At 33.2% G+C, this 20534-nt stretch overlaps 2 protein-coding genes across 2 annotated transcripts; both read right to left on the bottom strand.

Annotated features, from left to right (window-relative positions):
- Positions 1 to 2868: 2868 nt before the first annotated feature.
- LOC114193268 (cationic peroxidase 1-like) lies at positions 2869 to 5337 on the bottom strand. Its single transcript, XM_028082996.1, has 4 exons — positions 5072 to 5337; positions 4745 to 4936; positions 3704 to 3869; positions 2869 to 3514 (listed from the first exon to the last, which is right to left on the bottom strand). The coding sequence occupies exons 1-4, from the start codon at positions 5282 to 5284 to the stop codon at positions 3129 to 3131; spliced, it is 957 nt and encodes a 318-aa protein (XP_027938797.1). The 5' UTR covers positions 5285 to 5337; the 3' UTR covers positions 2869 to 3128.
- Positions 5338 to 10502: 5165 nt separating this feature from the next.
- Positions 10503 to 17379, bottom strand: LOC114193958 (protein TIC110, chloroplastic). Its single transcript, XM_028083967.1, has 15 exons — positions 16785 to 17379; positions 16632 to 16691; positions 16322 to 16445; positions 16152 to 16220; positions 15941 to 16039; positions 15588 to 15654; positions 15154 to 15218; positions 14920 to 15014; positions 14590 to 14717; positions 14398 to 14498; positions 13779 to 13995; positions 13374 to 13528; positions 12242 to 12367; positions 11183 to 12154; positions 10503 to 11020 (listed from the first exon to the last, which is right to left on the bottom strand). Exons 1-15 carry the CDS (start codon positions 17246 to 17248, stop codon positions 10778 to 10780), a joined length of 2985 nt encoding a protein of 994 aa, XP_027939768.1. The 5' UTR covers positions 17249 to 17379; the 3' UTR covers positions 10503 to 10777.
- Between the last annotated feature and the right edge of the window lie 3155 nt (positions 17380 to 20534).

Below are 20534 nucleotides of genomic sequence, written 5' to 3'. Positions count from 1 at the left end.
ACATTAAATCTTTTAGGATTGATTCTAACGTGTTAAGAAAGATTTTAAGTCTAACTCAACTTTAGAAAATCAGATTGTAAGATGATATTTGCATCCATATATATACTTTAAAATCGTCTTATCTTTAGTAAATATCCGATCTCCAAAAAATTCAAATCAAATGGTTCAAATCAAAAGAACGAAGCAATAGGAAGATGTATTATTGGGCAAATAAAGAATAGACCACACGTTTTGCTGTACTGTTCAATAATTGTTATATTTTATTTGGTGTTTAACGTAAGGCCCCATTTCTTTTCTGCTCTAGAGTTGGTGGGCTGCCCTTGTAAGTGGGCCTAAAGGTTGGCCCAACGTATATAAACCCTGCTATGTTGCTCTAATCCCATCTCACACTCACTCTTTCAGAAATTAGCCGTCAACCCTCTCACCAAAAAGAGCTCTGCTAGGGTTCGTTTCTTCATCTCGAACAAGTCCGCTCAAGCTCCGTTTTTGTTTTCTGCTCCTTGTAAGTGATCCCCAATCTCATGCCTTTTCCACGTAAGAGCTATTTTCTGTATTCCTTCACTTAAGGTTCCATAATAACGTTGTTCTGCTACTGTTCAGTCGTTCCGCCAATTTTCCAGCCCGTCTCTCGAACTGCCGTGCTCCAAGGTCCCGCGTCGAAGTTCTGTTAAGCCGCTTTCCAAGTACGGGAAGTTAGGGTTTTAGTTTCGAGTCATTATTTTGAACCGTGTACGAGTTGGTTGCTGATTTTATGGTGTGATATTTCATTCTGATATGTTAGAGTGTTTTACATGAGTAGTTTGGATGAAGAACATGGTTGTACAGTGACGAACAGTGGCGAGACCTGTTAATCTCGCCCAAGCGAGTCCATCTCGCCTAGGCGAGATGAAACAGGGAAGCTCGCCTAAGTTTTTGCACGAAAGGTCGCCCAGGCGACTCGCTTAACTTTTGAGCGAGCAGGCAACTCGCCCAGGCGAGAGGGATTTCGCTTAAGCGAGATCCCGCATTGCTCCTGCACTTGTTTTTGTGCAACTCGCCTAGGCGAGGGGGAGGCTCGCCTGAGCGAGCATGTCTCGCCTGAGCGAGACCCCTCAGCCTGAGCGAGATGCTGGGCGAGACAGTGTTGTGATTTGGATGTTTGATGTTTCCTGAATGATCTGTTTTGGTTGAGTATGATTGTATGATGATTGACCTGTATATAACGGAGCATGAAGTATATTCTTGGGTATGATTCATGAATTGTGGATGAATGGGTTGGTATGAGATTTAGCATGTGAAACGAATGTGAAGTTTGAAATTAAAGGAACATGGTATTAACATGAGATGAGACACTAGACCCATGGGATGGTGAGGATCAGAGGTATGAATTCAATATGCGATGCGTATGAGGAATAAATCTCATGGATGGGTATGGAATTGTAAACATGCTTTTGATGTTCTCCGAATATATTGTTTTATGAATGTTGGTCCGTGTCAGCATGTAATTCCTTGGGGTCTCTAGGTGAGACCTCCGGGGCTACGCTTCAGTGGTCGGGACGTAATTCCATGGCCTCTGTTAGTGGGTGTCCATGGTGGTGCCCCATCTGTATAACTAGGTAAGGATTCAAGGTAAGGTTGCATCTTGACACTCTGAGGAGCCAGTTAGTCTCACCTAGAGCGGACTGACTCCTGTGGTGAGAGTAGCAGGAGGCCTGAAATCCAGTAAGGGCTAACCTTGTGGTGAGGGAGATTTGATTTATCGTAACACTTGAAACACATAGCTCAGGATCGAGCAGCTCAGGATCGAGCAGCTCAGGGTCGAGCAGAGGTATCCACCACAAGTGCAAGCATCTGCTGAATCCGACCAAGTTATACGTATCCGGATGAGTCGAGTCGAGTCGTAGTGTATTGAATGAAGAGTCATGACATGTTTGGTTGTTATATGGATGTGAGATGATGAAAATATATTTGACTGTATGATGAGTATGTGTTGGCTCTAGCTTACCCGTTTTGTTGCATGACTGTGTTGTATGTGGTTGTTCTTCCTTGCGATGATCATCAACTTGGTTGATGGGAGCAGATGGGCGAGGTTCTCGTGGTCAGCAAGGAAGCGGTGATTCAGTAGCTTAGCCATCTGGGCTGGAGGCATTTTATTTACGATTTCTTTAGGGTTACGGCCCCTGTATCATCTTATGATTTCTTACTCTACACTCTTTGTTAGATTGGTATCTGTTTTATGTCGGTATCGTGGTGTGCCAGGTTTTAGGGGTTGCGTTAAGGACCCCAAGACTACGCTGCTATACTTTATCGCGTGACGTTTCCTTTAATTTCGTTTTAATAATTAAATGGGACGTTACATTTAACACCACTCTTCTTCAAGGCTTTGAGTTCTTCCCTTTTCATTGACTCAATTAGCCATAGCACTCAAAAATCAAAGGTTAAAATAAATTTGTAAATTTTTCAAAAGTTAAAAACATATTAAAATATAAAAAATTTAATTTGGGTATTTTAGTCCGAAGGATATATTATACCTCTAATAGTTATGAAAACGTAATCTTTGTCAACACAGTTATTTTATGAATTATTATAATGAACCAGTCACTCCCCTGACTTAACTCAACAACCTCACTAACCAAAATGTTGATTGGAGACTAACAAACAAACAATTTATAAATTATTGACAAAGGTAGTGTTTCATGTTCTGATATAGATGATCTAGTTTATTGCATTTCAAATAATTAAGTGACCAAATTTATTTTAGAAAGAATAATAAAATAAGCTGTTCTGCATTTTCAGCTGGTTGGAACTATTGTCGTATGAAACTCTTCTGGTTTTTCACTTGTATATAGTTAGCCACTATTAATGCTTTATGGTAATTGTAGTAGTACATTGTAAAAATACACTAATGTAGTACATTGATGCAAAGACTTCAATTAACAAGCCACAGAATTTCAACACACCACTTTCCATTACTCCCCTCTATTTTGAGAGGACTGAAGCTTCTAATCACAACGCCTCACACTTAAATTCTTAGATTATTATCACTAAACATACACAAGGAAATACCATAATACAAGAAAGATCACATATATTGTGACTGCATGAGCATTGTTTTTTTTCTTTTGCTCATCTTATTTTCTTAGTAACTTTTAATTAACCTTGCGGCAATTAGTACGAATTTGGCCACTTTTCCCTGTTAAGGGGCTAAGGTTTCCCATTTTGACCATGGCAGAAGCAAAGTCTGCATAGAAAGCTGAAGGGTCATTGCTATAGGTAGTGACCTGAGAATCTGTAGAACCACCACCAAACAACTGTTGATCAGAATGCAGAAGCCCCTTTTGGTTGATGAGATTCTTGAAATAAGCATTGTCAAATAGAACACTTGTGGTGACATCAAGTGGGGAAAGGTTGGTGTCTCCACCAGTGCTTGGACAGTTTGACTTGAGTGATGTTGCAAAGTTTGACTCAATGCTGCTTTCATTATAAACCCTCCCTCTAAATAGCTGACACCTGGCTAGACCTGTTGTATGAGCTCCTGTATGTTCATGAAAATTTCAGAGATGAAAAAACGTAGATTGACGAAACATATTTTAGTAGTAGTTTATGGATCACATGTGATAATGAGCTCCTGTATGTTCATTAAAAAACATTCATCACATGTGATAATGTTGCATGCATAATCTTGCTTTGATACATAATCAACTAGAGAGTAGTTCTAATTTACCTGCCAGTGCTACCATTTCCTTGGCGTTAAATCCCTTGTTTGCAAAAGCAGATATAAGGGCACTAAGATCCATTAGTGGGGATGGAATATCCTTAGTGGCAGCATCTTTACTTGCTGTGGTTGAATCTCTTCTGCCTAACCCAACATTCCATGATGGACCTCCCAACTGAGAAAAAATCGACAGAGTAATAACAGTTTTAGACTATCATATCATCGTAAAAAAATTCTGTATCGTAAATTTATGGACTAAAAACATATTTTAGTAGTAGTTTATGGATCTTTTGAGAGAGTATCACATGTGACTTATGAAGTCTGAATACAGACATGGGGACACAGATACAACACACGGACACAGAGATACGACTCAATTGAAAAATATAAAACACGGGGACACGACATGTATATACATATTATTTTCAAACTTTCAACTAATACATTGTCAACTAACACATAAATGAATCTAATTTATCTATCTAATATCCAAAAAAGTTAAAAGTAATGATCATATAATACTTTTTCTTTATTTTTATAATCATAATAAGAACTTATGTGATAAATTTACAAGTTTATAGATTTTTTAGAAAATCATTGAGTTTGTGATTATTAATATTGTGTATGAGTCATGTTAAAATCATGTTAAAGACAAAAAAAATATCTTTCAAATTGAACACTTTACTAATACTTGTCATACGAGTGTTGGTGTTCAATACGTGTCAGACACGAGACACGCCATTAATAAGACGTGTTCAGGCTTCATAGCTCGTGACATATAACATCAATGAGACATGAGTTCAACCTACACAAAAGATATTGACACCACCCTTTAACCCAAAATCTTAAGACAATAGTTTTATAGGTTTTCATTCTTATATGATATTCAACTTTTTTACTTTTATTTAATGTAAGACTTAGACTCATACTTGAATTTCAATCTCTCACAACATTAAAGGTTTAAGAATGTAACAAACAAACAAACAAATGTATGGTAGCATTACACAAAAAGTTTATCTGTTCATATCTATTGTATGGTATTAAACTTACTGCAACAACAGAATCACGAGCAGCAACAGCTACAATATCTGCACAAGAAACAACTCCGGGACAAACAGCCTCCACTTTAGTTTTGATGTCATCAATTACATCAAAACCTCTCAAAGAATTCACATTTGCACCAGCTGATTTCTCTCCAGTAAAGCTGGAAGTGTCATCTAACAGAACAGAAGCGTCACATCCCTGCACAAGTTGTGTCCTAACAAATCAGTTCACGAATATTCTATTAAACTTTTGTATGAAAAGTTTTAAAGCTAAGAAAGTTGATGAATTTTGAATGATATATGCATGAGATTAGTTGAAAGTGAGAAAACATGCATTGACGAAACAGTCATGGAAATGAAGACGGAGCAATGAGGCTCCCATGCGATGCTCTTTGGCAACTGCACTGATAACTGAGGATCTGATGATGGAGAGGGCTTGGGGACACGTTGATTCATAGCAACTTGAAGTTAGCTGAGAAGTAACCATGGCAAACATGCAAAACAAAGTGGAGAAAGAAAAACTATGAGCATAAGAATGAAATGCCATTGTTTAATATGATGCTTATGTCTTTGCACTTGTGAAGCACACACTGCTCCTCAAGCTTTATTTATAGTGAGGCATGAGCACTCCATTTTGGACCCTATGCATGGACCAATTTTATATCCATGCTTAATTATGATCCACTACAATTTTGGTATGATTACTATATGCTAAAAATGCATAATATGATTACTTTTCAGAATAATTGATGTAAATATATAAAATGTTTGAGAGAAAGAAAAATAGTGGTTATTTGTTAGTTATAATTTTACTATTTGAGTTTATTATTAAATTTTGTTGCGTGATTGAAAAGAGTTTTTTGAATGGTGAAGCTAGTTGGGTTAATCACACTTGGACTACATTGCCTAATCTTGAAGAGTGCTTCTTAGCAGTTACAAATGCTACCAAATTTCATTTTTAGTCAAATATTCTTTCACTTTTTCCTCCATTTTCGTAAGAGTGGACTTTTATGACAAAATGCTCGATTAGGTTGTGAGTCCTATTACTTTCACTAATCATTGTATATTCTTATTAGTAGAAACTAAATCCTAAACCGATAAAAAAATAAAAAGAAAATTGATTTTTACCGGTAAAAATAAATATAAATTAAATGGGACATTGGGTGTACCCGGGCTACATAAAAAAAAATTGTCAAAAATAATAAAAAAATTATATTAATATATAACATGTAAAATTCAAACAACAAAGGATGGACAAAAACACATTTCTAAAAACAAAATCATTAATGGTATGTTTGTTTCAGCCTATCAAAATGGTCGATTTACAGGGAGAAAGTCAACAAAATAAGATAAAGTAATCACAAAAATAAAAACTTTCTTCCGGCTTTAACTTTCTCTCTAATTTTCGTAATAATTTTATTTTTAAATAAATTTAATTTGTAATATCAATAATAATAATAATAATAATAGGATTAATTACTTTTTCTTCTCTATTTTTTTCGGAAATGTCAATTTGGTTCTTCAGTTTATTTAGTCTCAATTTTGAAAATTGATGCAATTTAGTCATTTTCAATAAATTTCTTGAAACTAATTAATAATTTTTCATAAAATTGAAAAATTGTAGTTTTTAATAAGGATGATTTACTTTCTTGTGTTATTACTAAGGATGATTTACTTTCTTAGTATAATTAACATAATCCTAATATCACTTTTGATGAAAAATCATTAATTCGCTTTTAGAAATTTAATAAAAATAATCAAATTGCATTATTTTTTTTAAAATTAGGATCAAATCAAGACTAAAAAAACTAGATAACCAACTTAACATTTTTGAACAAAATCAGGAATCAAAAAGTAATTAAACTTACATAATAATAAATATAAATAATAATAATTTTTTCATTTTTATCAATTAAAATATTTTTTATATGTCAAACATATCTCATTATTTCCTAACTTTCATAAACATTCATCTCAAATTCCGTCACTTCTCATCATCTTTCCCTTGATCAAAATAAATATTCACCTCATTTTTCCTAAAATCCAGCTCCAAATCCAAAGACATTATATATTCTTATTAGTAGAGAAATTCTCAAGACATTTGTCTCTCATTGATTGATTTCTATTAGAAAAGTTCCTTATTTCTAAATCTCTAAAGAGTTATGATTGTCAATAAAATATTTTTTGCTTGTGTCTTCCCTTCCACTACCATCAATAATCCAGTTCACTACTTTGAAGACACTATATATTCATTCATTCATTTGTATCTATCATACTAAACTTATAGAAAAATCATAGCCAAGAACCACACAATCATGCAATATATCTTTTCCTAGAAATCCTAGTGTCTTCTCTCCTACTTGTTGAGAATTCAAATGTGAGTTGAAATTCTATATTGGGTAAAAATGATAAAGTTGAATACCTATAAAAAAAATATCTATAAACTCATTGTTTTAAAATTTTGGGTTGAAAGTAATATTAATCATTTATATGGGTTGGTCTTAAATCATATTTATGTAATCTCTGTATACAACACCACCATCACCACAAGCATCAACAGATGTTAGTTGATCCGTAGGGTCATAGTCCTCCAAAAAAAAATTAATTTTTTAAAATTATATGCAATATATATTTTATTTATGAAAATTAAATTATGTATATTTTTATTTCTTTTATAAATTATAATATTTAATGTTAATAAATAATAAAATATAAAATTAAGCAATAAAGAATAAAAAATTTATTAAAATATTTTTTATGTTCTCTCATTGTATTTATCTCCTACTCTCATATTTTTTTTAAGAAAAAAAAATAGGAAGTTAGACGTATACAAACTCATAGTTTGTATTTTGATTACTCATATGTTCTAATAATATTTTGATTAATAAATATTATTTTTTATCTCATGAGTTTTTTATGTATTTTTTTGTATGAATATAGAATAAAAAGTTATGTACTATATATCTTTTTATAACTTTTTGTGACGTGATTATCATATATTTTTCTTTTAATAATTACATCTCTCAATTTGTATTAAATTTTGATAAATTATTTTTTTATTTTTTTACATAGGTATATATAGATGAACCATAAAAGAATAAATTATTTTTTAAAAATGATAAGAAAAGATACTCTTAAAAATAAAAACAAGATAGATTTTACTTCTCCACATATTTTAAATTCTTGACATACTTTAAAAAATAATATACTAAGAATCTAATTTTTAAATTAGAGAGAAACTTTTATAAGATTTGATAAGATTCAAATAATTATAATTGTAAAAGATAAGTTTGTATTAACCTTTGGGATATATATGAATTTAAATATATTATTTTTGGACCCTCCAAATTTTAGGATCAATATTTGCCACTTACCACAAAAATAACTGTATATGTATACAAGTCATTTCACCCTATTTTGAATGGCAAAATAATCTATGATAAGCGTAAAGTTAAAAAACGAGAAAATTGCTATCGAATATTTATTTGTGGTTCATGTTTATCTTGACTTGTGTTAAAGAAAAAGTTATTATTATTACTCAAAATGAAGGTGAAAACTCAAAGTATGGTTGATATTAATCTTGTTTAACCAAAATAACTTAGTTTCTCTCTCTCTCTCTCTCTCTCTCTCTCTCTCTCTCTCTCTCTCTCTCTCTCTCTCTCTATATATATATATATATATATATATATATATATATATATATATTTTTTTTTTTTTCGTGATTAAACTTTCAATTTTTTGGGTTGAATCTTCGGAGACTTTTAAGAGTGCACAAGAACAGTTTGTAAGAGCAATGTTTTTACACGTTTCAAGAAATATTTTGTATACGAGCATAAGAATATTATGGAGAGAACTACATATGGTAGGCATTAAAATGCTTCGTGTACGTAGCTGGAATTTAAAGTCTACGAGATTTTGAAATCAAAACAGTGAAACTATACATGAACTTCGAAATGACAAAGGATATGTGCAATACGTGACTAAGTGATTTTGAAACATTTTATCACTTCTCACTGATAATTGTAATTCTTTTTGTGATTTGTAAGATTTCCCATTTCACAAAATAAATAGTTTCTTGGGAGTGTGAACAGATGATAAAAGGAATCAAATTATAGTCAACAAAATTATTTGAGAAACTTATAGAAACTAAAGTTTTGCAAACCCGCCAAACCTTGCAACTCCCCCAAGTGTTGGTTTCAACTATGACTTCTAAGTGTCTATTGCCTCTGTCTTCAAATCATGAACATAATAATAATAGAATACTAATTCCCAAAAGTAAACTTGGAAGATGGTTTGTGAGAGTAAGTGAAGAACTTGGAAGCAGGTGAAAAGTGTGTTGGGTGCATAAGTCAATTCTAAAGTAAAAGTTGGAGATAATGTCACCAATTTGTACTTAATCAGGAAGGTTTTTTTTAATAATTATATAGTAATTAGAGTATGTTTGAATTGAATAGTTACATGCTACATTTTCATTAGAATTTGGCTATATGCAATAATACCTACTCCAAGTACTTTTTATTCCATTTTGCTAACACCCCACTAATCCTTATTTGAAACTATGAATCACTTTTCAAACAAAAATCTCGTTCAAAGCAAAAACAATTGTTGTTAACTTTGGATAAGCTTCAGTTTGACTATTTATTTTGTATAACAATGGTAAGTATCACTGCCACTATCCTAAGGAAATTTAGCTTATGATATAAAAGTAGTAATAATAATGTGCATGCTATTATTAGGGTTAGAGATATATGGCAAATGGAAGATGCTTCTGAAAGCCGATGCCATATATTTATTTATACTAATGATAAAATTAAAATTATATATAAGAAATACTCCTATTGTAAACTGGTTTGTTTTTGAAAATTGAGTTAGATTAAAATTAGAAAATTATATATAACGTGGGGGTGATAATGATTGGGTTTGTGGATTGTAAACCATTTTGACACATACAACATAAATTAGGTCAAATTATTCCTTTTTTTCTCTGTTCATTTGTGGCAAAACTTAAGACAGAATTAATGCTGGCATGTGTTACTGTGCTCACTTGGTCTCTTTTCCAATCTATAAAGACCGTTCTTGATATATATATATATATATATATATATATATATATATATATATATATATATATATATATATTTATATTTGAGTACGAAAAAGATAAACCTATAAAAAATAACAATCTACTTTGTTGAGAATTGTGTATGTGATCTGCACGGTGAATGTTGCAAAAGAAAATGGATTATGTTAGATGTTTAAAAATTTTGTTTTTCTTCTTAAGCTTTATTTTTATATTGATTTAATTAAATTTTAAGTTTTTGTAAATTTAAGTTTTTTTAGTTAAGTTTTAATTAAATTTTACTTACCTTAAGTACTTTTAATTATTTTAGTAATTAGATGATACGAGTTTTATCTTTCATGTCTTAAAAATATAAAATTTTATGGTTAATAATATAAATATATATTAAGGTTAACCTAAAACAACAAATAATGTTATTACTTAATTGAGTATCAGATACATTCGATTTGCACTCTTTCTAACTTCTCTGCTTTTATTTCTCTTTTACCTTCTGTTCTCCCTATTTTCTTCTTCTCTATCAGACACATTTTAAACTATATATTATGATTTATAATACAAATTTCATAATGTAATCCAAACACATCTTAAACTATATATTATAATGTAACGTGTAGAAGTCTAACGCACCAAATCTCATCGGATGGAATAAACACAGGATGAAAAAAAGGATTTCTGAGTCATAAACTTGGAAACAACAACTACTTCTTAACTCTGAAAAAACTTGTCCACGCAAGATTATGACAACTTATTTTCATTCATAGACAATAAACTCAACTGTCTCAAAAAAAAATATCATCTAAGATTTGAAGACTGCACTCATCCCTAATCCAAAGATTATACATCGTGATATTCTGTTTCTGCTACCGATAAACAAATGGGAAATAAAAAAATGGCAAAACGAAGAGGACTTGCGGCCTCTCCAGTATGTATGCCTAAAGACAAAAACATTTGATGAGGAAACTAGAATACAAAGTTTTCTTCCTCCGCATTAGAATTGAGCAATCTATCTCCCATCTGGCTAAGAGCAGCAGCTGTGGAATCATTTATACCCAACAGATACTGCAAGCGAGACAGATTCTCAGGAGCCGGATCACTATTCAAGTATATGCTGTATAGATCCGCAAGCTCTTCTGGCACTTCCCATGAAATTGGTTCTGAGGGTACTGCTTTGTCACAAGCCAGCAAGTCATTCAATGAAGAAACCTGCACCAAAAGGCGAGAAGCAATCATGACAACCAAACCAAAAAATCTGTTTGAATCAACATTTGCATAATTGATTTTGAATCAGGTTGATTTTGCAAATTCGTTTTGGATAATCCAACATGATTTTAGATAATACAACATGAAGCTTTGAGTATTACTTACCACTCCCTCACGATTTCTCTGTCTCAGTAGAGACACTGCCTGTACGAGCGAGTTGGACAGTCTACCTCTTGCAAGCTCGTGAACGACCCCTCTTGCTTTCTCTTTGTTAATGTTGAGATCTGATGGGATTTTTTCAAATACCTCCTCGTCATCAAACTCTCCAGTACCAGATGAGAAAATATCATCAATAGTTTTTTTGAAGAGGATCTCTCTCAGGTTCTCAGATACCATACTGTCTAAATCAACATCGGCTTCCTTAAGTTCCCTTATCTGTTTTATATTGAGCCTCCCTTGGGTTACAGCAGTTTCAATGGCAGCTGCCATTTTTGTAGTGGTTATAGTCTTGATTATTTTCTGAGCATATTCTTGAGGTAAGCCTACTTGCTTCTGGAGGTTACTGAGCTGCTCAACCCGGGCCTTTGTCAACTGTCCATCAGCTAAAATTACCTCAGCTTGTTGCCTAAAAGCTTGCTCAGCTAGACCCCTGTGCACTTCCACTATTTCATTACCACTCAATCCCAGGATCCCGCCAAGCTGATTTAGAAGAAGATACTCAGAATCATCCTTCTTTGTAGTGATCTGAGCACCAAATGGAACCCTTGTCACTTCACCAGTTAGACAGAAAAGTAAGTATGTCTTGTAAAGATCAGTCCTATCCCTTTCAGGAAGATCATCTTTAAGGTTAATTTCTGTCTGACCAGGTTTGCCCAACTTTTCCATAAGATCTTCTTTCGGTCTTATTTTCTTGAGTGTCTCAAGCGACTCCCATTCGTCATCCTCATCTTGTATAATTTCCACCTCTTTCACAGGTTCTTCAGCTGAAATCTCACTTGGCTCCCCTTTAATGTCCTCCACCAATTTAGTTACAACTAGGGTGTTGAAAGCTATCATCTTCTTTAGTTCTTTGGCAGACTCTGTACGATTTCCAGCTGCTCGTGCACGTTTTATGTAATTAATAAATATCTTCCTTACCTGTAATGCCAAAAACAGCAGAGAAAAATTCAAGCCTACTCAAATCTTGATAAAGCAATTTGGGTTTCTTGGTAACTTGATACTCACTGCCTTGCTTGCAATAGACATAGCAACCTCCCTAGTAAGTCGCAAGCCATGTGCTGCTTTTCTTACTGCTTTCTGGATTTCAGCATCATATCCATCAACCCCTGATGCAATTGCCTCCTTGACAACCTATCAAAGAAACATGAATTAGTAATAACTGGAAAAAACTTTTGAACATTCTGGCAGAGATTGAAATATGTCATGCTAAAACAGAATGAAAAGAACAAACCCATTTTTCTTCACATCATTGTCATTAACCAAGTAATTTAGACTTATACAAGTTTGATTAAGATAATCAAACCAACAAACAGATTTAATAGTAAGTAGATCCAGGTCTACAAATTGAAAACACAACCTAAGTAACATCTCCAAATTTCTCTTTCTTTTCTGTTCCATTCTCTATTTATTTCCCCTTAACAAGCATATCCTGAATGAACCCCCTGCATACGTCCGACAACCAGGGTTTCATTAAATATTATGTTTTAGAGGGGCGGAAGGGCTCAAAGAAGCTCCGCTAACTCCAGGGGTTGGCACAGCAAAGCAATTAGAGTTGCAGCTGTAGCAGACAAATTAGCTGGCTGAACAACAGCTGTAGTGGCACTTTGTTTCAATTCAAAATAGGCCCTCTGGACAAAGAAGTTAGGGCTTTTGGGGGATTTCAATATCTAAAATGCAAATCTACAACTGTAATACTAGTGAGAATTTTAAAGAGGTTGTGAATTTAGAACATGATTGATGATTTTTCACTACAAAACTAGTATTTCACTTTTGTTGGCATTTACGCTAATGTTTTGTTCAGGACACGTTTTTTTCCAGTAATTACGAATGTCATTCATTTTTAAGTAATGTTTATCAAAACTATATAAAAAAAAATCCAAAATAGTGGATTATAGCCTTTTTAGGTCAGACCAAGCCTCGATCCAGGATTTAAAATTTAAAATATTCTACAAACAGCAAACCAATCCACTTGACATGTCATCTATTGTTAACAGTACCATTAACAATATTAGATTGTATTCTCGGTCTATATAATTCAAGGATGAATCATACTTCTTCATTGGAGGAAATGTCAAACTTCTCTAATTTGACACCTATGGAGCAATAAATTCAATAGGGAAAAAGAAACATCAACTACCTTTTCAAACAGACTGCCACAGATATCCGAGTGAGCTGCTTCAACAGTCTGTTGAGGTATGCATAGCATTACACGCAACCTCAACAATGAAGCAACATCCTCCTCGCTGAGCTCCCCATCAACCACACATTTCTGAAGCTTTTGCCGGTAAATTTCTTAAGAATAACAAACTAGCATTAGATTGTGTTATAATCAAATAAATATATAAGATTAAAAACAGACAATTACGTTATGTAAAATGTTAACCACCTTGAGAAAGCAGACAAAATTGAATATTACATTACAAGTTTTACAATCTTAAGATTTAAGAATTGTACATAAATATAAAATGACAGAACATAAAGTGTTTATAATCCACGCCTCAAATATGATCAACTTCCAAATAACTGCAAACATGATTTTTACCTTCATGAAGTTCACTAGCCTTTTGTGGATCAAAATGAAGTTGATCACATAGATTTTGAAGGAAAGCTGCTTTGCTATCTGCCATTTCTAATTCACCATCTGCAGCAGCCTGTGCAAGTCGTTTGCGATATACCTTCGATGTAATATCAAGTGAAATGGTCTCTGCTTCCCGTTTACCCAGTCCAAATATATTTCGTAACTGGTTTAGTGCAGCAAGCTGAAACATATAATCAATATATTCAAAATATAACTTTTATGTTAAAAAACAGTGTTCTCAAGGTCAAGTTCCACCACATCTTATATCAATAACAACTCTTTGAGACAAAATATCATGGTTTTCAACATTGTTGCGTCTTTGTTCATCTGAATTTAACTCATGAAAGGAAGATTAGGAAACATATCTAGTTCGAAGGGGTATATTGTACATAACAGTCAACAAATCAAACCAACTGACCTAAAAGCTTTAAGTTGTTGGTTGCTAGAAAATAAATTACTCAATCAGAGGGCAGAACATAAATCTGGTAAACACTAGCACAACCAAAACTTCAAAATAAATTAGCTTATTGAGAAAAGACAGGAACAAGTTCACACTTAATATCCAATTGTAATGGTCATTTACCTTACTATCTTCCAGGCGACCACCAGACAAAGCATCTGAAACATAGGCCCTGTATAGGAGTTTCAAGTCTTCTATCTTTCTGTCACCATCATACTCACCACCTATGTCAAAAATGAATTGGAAAACATCAATAATTTAGATTAAAAACAGAAAATAACACACACACACACACTGAATAATCATATCACTTACCAACTAAAGAAACTGGACCAACACCACGGGCAAAGCGATCCACATTTGGATGATTCTTAAATGAGATAAGTGAATTATTAAATTCCAGTACCCTATCAAGCTCTGCAACTGCTTGGCTAACTCCAGGACTGAAAAACGTAAAGATGATCAGATATTGAAAATCCTATTTTTGCATCATTAATAAAAATTAATAGCAACTTTAATGAAAAAAAATGTCAACATTTAAAAATTTTATGTGGAACCATCTTTGGTTCAGCAATAGATGAAAACTGGCAATGAACTGATCCCTCAAAAAAGAATATTTTAAGGCAGAAGAATCATGAATCTTACGCTGCTCTGGTGCGAGATTTAAGTATGCCAATTGCCACTGAAATATTTTCCTCAACCAATTTCCTTGCGTGCTCTCTAAACAGGTTCTCAGCAAGCTTCAATGGAAAATTTCCTTTAATTCATAAAAAGATTACACCATACCAAGGAACTATTTGATAGCGAGACAAAGAGGTTTACTCCATACAAGTTGCTAACTATCTATGACTTATGAAAGAAGAAATAATGAAAATGAACCTCATCGGAGAGGCGACATAAACGTTGTGCTTCTCTCAGTGCAACAAGTTGTTCTTCATCAATATCTGGCAAGAAATTATTGGTTAGCACTTATGAAGCAGACCAAATTTAAAGCTTCTTAAAATTGCTATAGAAAGAATTCATTAATTTGGATAGCAGTAATTCTAGAGATTTACAGAATAAAATATAGTATATCAGATAAATAAAATGTTTAAAGGCATAATTTAATAAGAAATACATGCACAATGATAAAAAAAGGAGGTACCATTTACAGTCAATTCTCCACTACCATATGTTAAAAGTGTGCAAGACGATGTTGCATTAATAAGAAAAAATTTTAAAGAATAAAATTGTGACTTCAGAGAGTCAGTTGATCAACTTTGATACAGTAATAGAAAACAAAGATCAAGAGGAATCACTGACTACACAATTACCTCTGCCAACTGACTTCAGCTTGGAAGCATATAAACGCTGTGCATTGTCACGTACAGCAACTTCAATCTGGTAAATAGATTATAGCCAACTAGTCAAATGAAAAATAACAAAAACACTGCAATTGAAAAAAATACAATGAGGACAAATAAAAATTATTTGAGAACTGTGATCACATTCATCCCAGCGTGTCACTGTTGACAAACATGGCAAAAAGCATTTTTTAAGCAAATTAGTTCTTGCCTTGTAAGCAAATGCCTAAAAACAACTCTAAGCTATGCTCCAAATCTTACTACTGCATAATAATATCACATTGCACAAACCAGCATAGCATTACCAAATAAGTAACAAATACCTGGGAATCGGTGACCTTGAATACACGCTTCCAAGGTAAAAGGAAAGACGATGCATCTCCAAATACAAGATTTGACACATATATCAACTTTTGAAATGCCTGCACTGAAGACTCTAATAATGGTCAAGCTCCAAGTATCCACTATTCATCTAAACCCCTGATAGTATTGCCACCAACCCTTTAAGATAACATTACAACACAACAAATTTACCCGGCGTTGTTCAACATCAGCTTCACGATCCCCAACTTCCAGCCTTTGCCTGAAAATTTTCCTCCCAATCTAGGGAATCAACAAGCACCAAACCAGTAAGACACAGCGCTTTCACTCTCACAATACACACTCAATCTGCACCGATGCACATAAAATAAACTCAAAAATACCTCCATGTGCATAGCAGCAGCATCTGGGTCATCAATGCCCAAAGAATTTTTGAAGCCAACAATCCTATCAACCTCGTCACCTTTAAGTTCCTCACCGGCAGGAGGAAGCACAGAAGAAACAAACCTGAACAACACGTTATAAACAAATTAATCATTCAGTGAAAAAATTAAACAACCAAATATCATAACTCAATACCCCTACACAGACTACACATTAACAAATGTAACTCATTAATCATAATTTGCCAATTTTTTAATAAATCACAAATTTCGATTTAAATAATAAGAACAACACTAATTTGTCACTCACTCAGCATATATATCACAAATCTCAGCTTTGAATGCCTCGTCTTGCTTGCTCACACCATACCTGAAAAATTAACCAATTCAAAATCAAACACTCAAGCATCAACAAAATTACCAATGAAAAATAGAACAGTCATCATTAGAAATGAAAACTAACTTCGATGCAATGGCATCAATCTCTTCCTTCTTCAACTTCGAAGGGTCGTCGAACGCGGCGACGTAGTTGTGCAAATTCACGGCGGCGACTTGCGGAGCCGATGCGTTGAGAGCGTACGCCGCAGCTCCGCCAGCCGCTCCGAGAGCGACAGCTCCACCGAGCGCAGCATAGCGATTAGCGCTGAAGCGGGAGCCGATGCCATAGCCGGCAGCCACAGCGCCAGCAACGATGACGGCGGAGGTGGCGAGTCTGGCGGGCGGCGAGAGCTTGTCAACGAGTACCTCGATTCCCTTGAGGTCCTTGGGCGGTCGCTGCTGCTGCTGCGGCGGTGGCGGAGGAGCGGAGGCAGTGTCGGAGGAACAGCGAGGAAGGGAGACTCTGAAACGACGTCGTCTAGAGTGGAAAGGAGAGGGTAAGAGGAGGGGGCGTTGGGTGTGGGAAGAGGTGAGGGTGGAGGGGTTCATGGTTTTTCACCTCTTAAACGACGTCGTAAGGAGAAGAAGGGAGAGTGAAGTGCAGTGGTGATTATAGGGTTTAACGAAAAGAGGAGAAAAGAAGATAGAAAGAGGGAAGGGTAGAGTGTTTTGAAGATAACGTCGTTATTGGGTTGGGCTATTCCTCTTTTATTATCTTATGAAGAAAGGCAAATCGTACACGTGGCTCATGAAGAATTGTTCAAAAGTTTTTGGGACCCTTCAATTTGCGTGAGTATACTTAGAGAAAACCATAATAATCAACATACTCGCAATCACTAAATAAGGTACAAGACTCACATTTTTTCCTAATTTTTTTAATAAATTTTTGCCAATTCAATAGAATACATTCCTGGAGTGTTGAAAAGTGTTTTTTTAAAATTTTTTAAATATTATTATTAGTATTATTACACGCATAAACTTTAGTTTGAGAGAACGAAAGTTTAAACTACAATCAACAAGTTTGATACAATTTGAGTTAAGTTAACATTGAATATAAGTTTGGATTTTGAGAAACTCTATAAGTTTCATTGAAAAATGAAAATGAGTTTAGTGATATAAAGAGAGAGAGGTATCACACATATTTTGAATAAAAGATTACGAATCTTTATCGGAAAGAAGATGAATTCTTTCTATTTTTTTTAATATCTTTTTATAGTTATAGATGATTGGATTCATAAAGTGGCAAAGAAATGTTACCTATAAATAGATTTTTTATATAACTAAAAATATATGACTAATCGTTATTATGATTCATGTAGAATCACGTGATCTTGTGTATAAATATTGAGATTTTTAGATATTTTTGGTTATGAAGTTGACCAAAAAGAGTATATGATGCAAAGATACTAACCGAGGATTTGGGAAATTATTTTTGTAACTTAGTCTAGATGTATGTGAGAATCGAAATAAGGTAGAGAATAAAATATTTATATTACTTTGATAATTTCCTAGAAAGAAGAGATAACATTTGTTAAAAAAATCATATTTATTAATTTTGTAAATTATATAGAGAGAGAGGTGCTTCACACATATCTCTCGACAAACTTATTTTGAATCTAATACTATATACAATTGTGAACTAACAAAAGGCAAGTTTTTACATTGAATAATATATCTGATCTTCTTCATAATTCAAATTTTTATCTACAAAAGGTATAATAGCTTATGTGTCACTCTCTCAGCGTTTTCACTTTTTAAAAAAAAATTCTAAAAGCACTGAAAATCTGAAGTTTATATTTTCTTTCTCTCTCTTCCGAGTCTTCTCAGCTTCTCATGTCACCAATGCTTTCTCTCTCTTCCTCATTTTCTCTGCGACCGCCTTCTCTCTTCTTTCTCTATCTTTCTCATTCTCTCTGGCAGCGGCTTCTTTCTTCTTTCTCTATCTTCTCATTCTCTCTGACCGACCCAGCAAAAAAACCATTCTGGAGATGCTTCCTTTTTATTTTTCTTACATTTCATCTGTTCATCTTCTTATGTTGATCATGTTTGGTTTGTTTACAGGCTTCAACTATCGCTTATAAAGACATGCATCTCAGATTTCCCGTTGATCTATCCATTTTTGTTCTTGATGTTTAATTTTTTGGGTTTGTCAAGCTAACTGGTATTTTTCTTGATTTTTTTTGCAAAGATCTGATGGTTTCTTTTGTTCATCTTATTTTTCAGGTATATAAATGGTTGAAATCAAGAGTACAACCACAGACATCTTTTTTAACCACCCAAAAACCGATTATGGAGATGTTTTTTCTATTTTTCTTACATTTCATCGTTTCATCTTCTCTGTTCATCATGTTTGTTTTTTTTTCAGGCTTCAACTCAAGGTTAAAAAGACATGCATCTGAGATTTCCCGTTCATCTGTCCATTTTTGTTGTGGATATCTTTTTTTTTGGTTTTTTCAACCTAACTGTTATTTTTCTTGAATTTGTTTACAAAGATCTAATGGTTTTTTTTGTTTATCTTATTTTTCAGGTATATAAATGGTTGAAATGAAGAGTACAACCACAGACATCTTTTTTTTCCACCAAAAATAAGATTATGGAGATGTTTTTTCTATTTTTCTTACATTTCATCGTTTCATCTTCTTCTGTTCATCATGTTTGTTTTGTTTTCAGGCTTCAACTCAAGGTTAAAAAGACATGCATCTGAGATTTTCCGTTCATCTGTCCATTTTTGTTGTGGATATCTTATTTTTTTTGTTTGTCAACCTAACTGGTATTTTTCTTCAATTTTTTTACAAAGATCTAATGTTTTTTTTTGTTCATCTTATTTTTCAGTTATATAAATGGTTGAAATCAAGAGTACAACCACAGACATCTGAGATTTACCATTCATCTGTCCATTTCTGTTGTTCATCTCTTAACTTTTTTGTTTCTGAACCTAAATGGTATTTTTCTTTATGTTTCTTTCAAATATTTATTGGTTCTTTGCTTCATCTTATTTTTCAGTGTTTAAATCCTTCAAATGAAGAGTACAAGCACAATCTTCTGTTTAAAGCAGCAAAAACTCGAGTCTGGCGAGGCTATTTATATCTTTCTTACATTTCATCTGTTCTTCTTCTCTTCATCATCTTCCTTGAATGGTTTTGTGTTCAACATGAACACTACAAACACGTTCAACATCAAGACTCGCTTCTCTTCACATTTATTTGTTTTTGTCGAAACCTTTTATTTATTTTGGTTTCTCAACCCAACTGTTATGGTTCCCTATGTTTTTTGCAAAGATCTCATGGTTTGTTTTGTTCATCTTCTTTTCCAGGTATATACAAGGTTGAAATGAAGAGTACAACCACATACATCTTTTTTAACCACCAAAAAATCGAGTATGGCGATTCTTTATCTATTTTTCTGATCTTTCTGCAGATCATATTCTTCTGTTCTTCTTATCTCGATATTGCTTCATGTTAAGTTTCATTTTTTTTAATTCTTGAAATGAAGATTAAAACACAAACATGTTTTTTAAACCGCAAAATAACGTTTCTTATGTTCATCATTTTTGTTTTGAACGCCAGACATAGATGTCAGCTTTTTTCATGTTGTAATTTGTTATTATTTTTAATTTATTTCGACTTCTTCTTATAATTTTTAAAAACTCTTTGTATTCTCTGTGTATTCAAAATAACAGTTCACAAATTTTAAATTTGTAATTGTAATTTTTTTTTATTTTAAATTATTTTTATTATTTCAACCCTATTCTCTTTTAAGTCGTCCTTTTTTTTCATTTTTATATTCACAATTAATTGAATAAATTGTGATGCACGCTTCATTATGTTTCTTTATC

This window comes from Vigna unguiculata, chromosome 8, assembly GCF_004118075.2.
Source record: "Vigna unguiculata cultivar IT97K-499-35 chromosome 8, ASM411807v1, whole genome shotgun sequence".
In the NCBI taxonomy this organism is placed as follows: Eukaryota; Viridiplantae; Streptophyta; class Magnoliopsida; order Fabales; family Fabaceae; genus Vigna; species Vigna unguiculata.
This window is presented reverse-complemented; position numbering and strand designations above follow the sequence as displayed.

What these genes read in the sequence shown, in the direction of transcription:
- LOC114193268 (XM_028082996.1), bottom strand. Translation starts at nt 5,284, where the DNA reads ATGGCATTTCATTCTTATGCTCATAGTTTTTCTTTCTCCACTTTGTTT. An exon ending in TCCATGACTGTTTCGTCAAT is followed by an intron (nt 4,937 to 5,071) that starts GCATGTTTTCTC and finishes CAACTTGTGCAG; the next exon opens with GGATGTGACGCTTCTGTTCT. An exon ending in GGAAATGGTAGCACTGGCAG is followed by an intron (nt 3,515 to 3,703) that starts GTAAATTAGAAC and finishes ATGAACATACAG; the next exon opens with GAGCTCATACAACAGGTCTA.
- LOC114193958 (XM_028083967.1), bottom strand. Translation starts at nt 17,248, where the DNA reads ATGAACCCCTCCACCCTCACCTCTTCCCACACCCAACGCCCCCTCCTC. An exon ending in AAATCTCGCACCAGAGCAGC is followed by an intron (nt 14,718 to 14,919) that starts GTAAGATTCATG and finishes TACGTTTTTCAG; the next exon opens with TCCTGGAGTTAGCCAAGCAG. An exon ending in GTCGCCTGGAAGATAGTAAG is followed by an intron (nt 13,996 to 14,397) that starts GTAAATGACCAT and finishes TATATGTTTCAG; the next exon opens with CTTGCTGCACTAAACCAGTT.